General features: G+C 44.8%; 1 protein-coding gene across 1 annotated transcript; it reads left to right on the plus strand.

Annotated features, from left to right (window-relative positions):
* Positions 1-356: 356 nt before the first annotated feature.
* LOC132365545 (14-3-3 protein gamma-A-like) lies at positions 357-1,509 on the plus strand. Its single transcript, XM_059922263.1, has 4 exons — positions 357-431; position 648; positions 1,043-1,164; positions 1,258-1,509. Exons 1-4 carry the CDS (start codon positions 357-359, stop codon positions 1,507-1,509), a joined length of 450 nt encoding a protein of 149 aa, XP_059778246.1.
* Positions 1,510-4,323: the final 2,814 nt, after the last annotated feature.

The raw sequence follows: 4,323 nt of genomic DNA on the forward strand, positions 1-4,323 counted from the left end.
GCACCGCGATGAAGAGTGGCCCCCGCTTGCCGCAACTAGAGAAAGCCCTCGCACAGAAACGAAGACCCAACACAGCCATAAATAAATAAATAAATAAATAATTCCCATTTAAAAAAAAAAAAAAGACTAACCTTTAAAAAAAAAAAAATTAGTTTGGGCCTCTACGCTGCCACCGTCCCCTCAGCCTCTCCCTTCATGGGTTGGTCCCACTGGCACAGGGACTCCAGCTGCACTGCAGCTGCCCCCCGAGCCCATCAGTCTGCCAGGGTCTTCTGGCCCGGCCCAACCCAGCCCATGGAGATGGTGGACCACGACAGCTAGTGCAGAAAGCCAGGCTGGCAGAGCGCTATGATGACATGGCCGTGGCAGAGCTGAATGAGCCACTGTCCAGTGAAGAAAGAAACCTCCTCTCAGTGGCCTACAAGAATGGAGTTGTGAAACCGAGAAGGACCCATGGGGCTCCTGGGCTCAAAAGCCTTTCTGTGTCCCCCATTTCTTTGATTACAGGAAATAGTCTTCATTCAGCCTCCATGACCTACCCTGAGATCCAATGGGCAGGTTCAAACAGTTGCTAATTAGGGAAGGGAGGGGGATCCAGAGACAAGGGAGGAACAGTCAAAAGAAACAATAGTGCAGCCTTGGGGAAGGGTCTTGGCTCCCCATCAAGGGATACACATCACAATATCTTAGAGCTGTTTTGCAGATACTGAAATCCCCACCAGGTGGGAGAAGTTAATGGTATGCTGCCCACAAGCACAGAGACCCCAGACTGGTTGGAACCAGAAGGCTGATGGTGCTGATTCCTACTTACCTCACAACCAACCAGTCAGAAGAATGTCCAAGAGCTGATCACACCTTCTTTAAACCATTATTATAAAACTCCTGACTACGTCCTTCAGGCCAGGACACACAGTTTTGAGGGCATTAGCCCGCTGTGGTCCCCTTTGGCAAAGTAATAAAGCTATTCTTCTCTACTTCACTCAAAACTCTGTCTCCAAGATTTAATTTGGTGTCGGGGTACAAAGGCCAGATTCTGCTTCAGTTGGGGCACACCATTCTTCCTGGACGGTCATTATTAGCACTAAACAGAAGATGTCTGTAAATGGTAATGAGAAAAAGATAGAGATGGTCCATGCTTACCAGGAAAAAATGGAGGAGTTGGAGGTGGTATGTCAGGATGTGCTGAGCCTGCTGGATAACTACCTGATCAAGAATTGCAGTGAGACCTAGTGTGAGAACAAAGTGTTTTACCTGAAGATGAAAGGGGACTATTACTGCTACCTGGCCGAATTCACCACTGGAGAGAATAAGGCGACCATTGTGGAGTCATCTGAGAAAGCCTATAGCAATGCCCGTGAGATCAGCAAGGAGAACATGCAGCCCACTCAACCCATTAAATTAGGCTTGGCCTTTAACTATTCCATTTTCTACTATGAAATCCAGAGTGCCCCAGAGCAAGCCTGCCACTTGGCCAAGACTGATCTTGATGACACCATCACTGAGCTCTAGACGCTCTCAACAGGACTCCTACGGGGACTCCACACTCATCATTCAGCCCCTCTGCAACAACCTCTTGCTCTAGACAAGCGATCAGCAAGACCATGACGGGGGAGAAGGCAACAATTAAGGCCCCCAGGTGGATTGGCAGGGCATGCTGATGTTACTACAGCAGTCTTTATTTTTTACCATGAGTTGAGTGTTGGGTGGGGGAGGGTAAGGGAGGGATGACCTTCCTAGGGAGAAACCCATGACCTGTCCTGTCTTTGATCGCCTCTTTGACATTTTTGCTAAAATCCCACTAGTGGAAAGTCAGGCTATCTGTGCTTGTATTGGAATAGCAACCTCACATTGGCATATGGGCTGTTCTGTAGCTTAATGCAAGTGGAGCTGTCTTTAACTTATTGCTAGAGAACAGGGTTTTAAGATGAAAAGAACACTTAAATGGAATGGCCCTCATTCAATAAGTCTTGTGGTTCCAGTAAGGATTTTGGGTACTTTCTATCTCATCTGTTTTATTTATTTATTTATTTATTTATTTATTTTTGGCTGTGTTGGGTCTTCGTTTCTGTGCGAGGGCTTTCTCTAGTTGCGGCGAGCGGGGGCCACTCTTCATCGCGGTGCGTGGGCCTCTCACTATTGCAGCCTCTCTTGTTATGGAGCACGGGCTCCAGATGCGCAGGCTCAGTAGTTGTGGCTTACGGGCTTAGTTGCTCCACGGCATGTGGGATCTTCCCAGACCAGGGCTCAAACCTGTGTCCCCTGCATTGGCAGGCAGATTCTCAACCACTGCGCCACCAGGGAAGCCCCTCATCTGTTTTAGCTGTGCATTTTTTTTAGGGTGTACTCTACCACAGTGGTCCCCAACCTTTTTGACACCAGAGGCTGGTTTTGTGGAAGACAATTTTTCCACTGTTGGGAGTGGGGAAGGACAATGGTTCAGGTGGTAATGCGAGCAATGGGGAGCGGCAGATGAAGCTTTGCTCACTTGCCTGTCACTCACCTCCTGCTGGGCGGCCTGGTTCCTACCAGGACCGGTACCGGTCCATGGTCCAGGGGCTGGGAACCCCTGCTCTACCAGACATGGAATAGTTTAAAACCCAAGCTGATAGACTTAGAACATGATGTATATTTATCCTTATGGTTTAGGCCTTGCTAGTTTTCACAAGTTTCTACTTAGTGGACAATATTAACACTAAATTGCCATTTACAGTATTTCTACATTATAGCCATATGTAACATCAAGCCATTGATTGTGTATTTTTCTTTATTTTGGCTTTTACATCCTTATTCAGCCTTATCCAGGTTGGTTTTACTGTTATCTATCTCCTAGGCCAAAAGGCTTGCCTGAGGAGAATCGAAGCTACTTTTTAAAGGTTTTGGTTAATAGGCGCTTGGCAGGTGGCTGTGGAATTTTTGTCCTTCTCTCTTCTTAACTTAAATCCACCACAAAAATTGTTAATCACTTTAATAGAAACGTTAAACACCACAAAAATAGAGAAAATTCAGGTCTGTATCCCATTTCTTGTGTTGATATTTCCACGGAAATCCTGATTTTTAAGCTGCCACAGCTCCTTCCTCTGGGATTACACTGTTGTTTCACTCCTCACTTGAGTCTTCCCCACTGTACCTTATGCTGACGGAACTGACTCGGGTGGATTGAAAAGCTGTTGGATTGTAGAAGTTGGCGGTCATTTTGAGAGAGTTCATGGTGCAGTGTGTGAAAATTCAGGTGCTAGGAGCTTACTGGTAGAAAAATCCTATAGGAAGAGTTCATAAACTTCTGTCCAATTTCAGAGCCTTGTAAGTGTGTCAGTTTTTCCTACGTGAAAACACTCCTTCCCCAAATAATTGTTGTAGGAAAATAAACTAAAATCATTATCAGATAAGAAATACTTAACTCCTACTTGACCAAAACTTTTTCTATGTATTTTTTTTCTTCTTAATGAAAGCGTAGAAGCTGGCGATTGATTTCTCTTATGCCATCTGTGCATGTTTTAGAATTGTAGGGAACCACAATGCTATTTCCACAAGTTTGTTTCAGTGAGCCTTAGGTCCTTCGCTCTCATTTTGGATAAGTCTTTCTAAACACATGACCTATTGCATATACGTTCAGCCTTTTTTATTAAGACCAGTAACAGTGTGAACTCCCGAGATAGGGAGCGACACCAGACTCGTTTGTCTCTTTGTTTTATTTAGGCAAGGAAAGGAATGAGTAATGATTGAGGAAAACCTGACAGCTGTTTTTGCTAAAACCAAAATGGAACTTCCAATTGTGAAATGCACACGCTGACCAGGATCCAGGTGACAGTGAAGGTAGAAGAGTGTGACGATGTTCTGTCACGTGGCACAGTTTACCCAGCATGACTTTCCTTAGAAGGTCCCCTCCATATGCTAGAGAGGAAGTCCCAACCAACCAAACCTACCAGAAGAACTAGCAGAAGAGAGTTTTACAGCTTCTGTGCCCTAATAGGAGCCTTAAGTCAATACCACGGATGGGAACAGATTTGGGGGGTAGGTGGGGCTTTCCTTAATTTATCTTCATGTCCAGTGAGCAATGTTGTGTCCTTCCTTGTAGCATTTGGAAATGATTTACTGGAATTACAAAACCTATTTTTCTTTTAAATTTCAGCTTCAGCTCTGGCTGCTTTTTAGAATAATGCAAGATAAAACCATATCTGAGGGCTAAAAATGAAGAGGGAATGGGAGGAGACAATATTTAAACAGTTTGAATGGTTTCTTTTCTTTATTTTCAAAGAAATGCACTTGTCTATGATGATGTCTCTCCAGTGAAAGGATTACTCCTCCATTACTCTGTTGATACAA

The sequence above is a fragment of the Balaenoptera ricei genome, chromosome 4 (assembly GCF_028023285.1).
Source record: "Balaenoptera ricei isolate mBalRic1 chromosome 4, mBalRic1.hap2, whole genome shotgun sequence".
In the NCBI taxonomy this organism is placed as follows: Eukaryota; Metazoa; Chordata; class Mammalia; order Artiodactyla; family Balaenopteridae; genus Balaenoptera; species Balaenoptera ricei.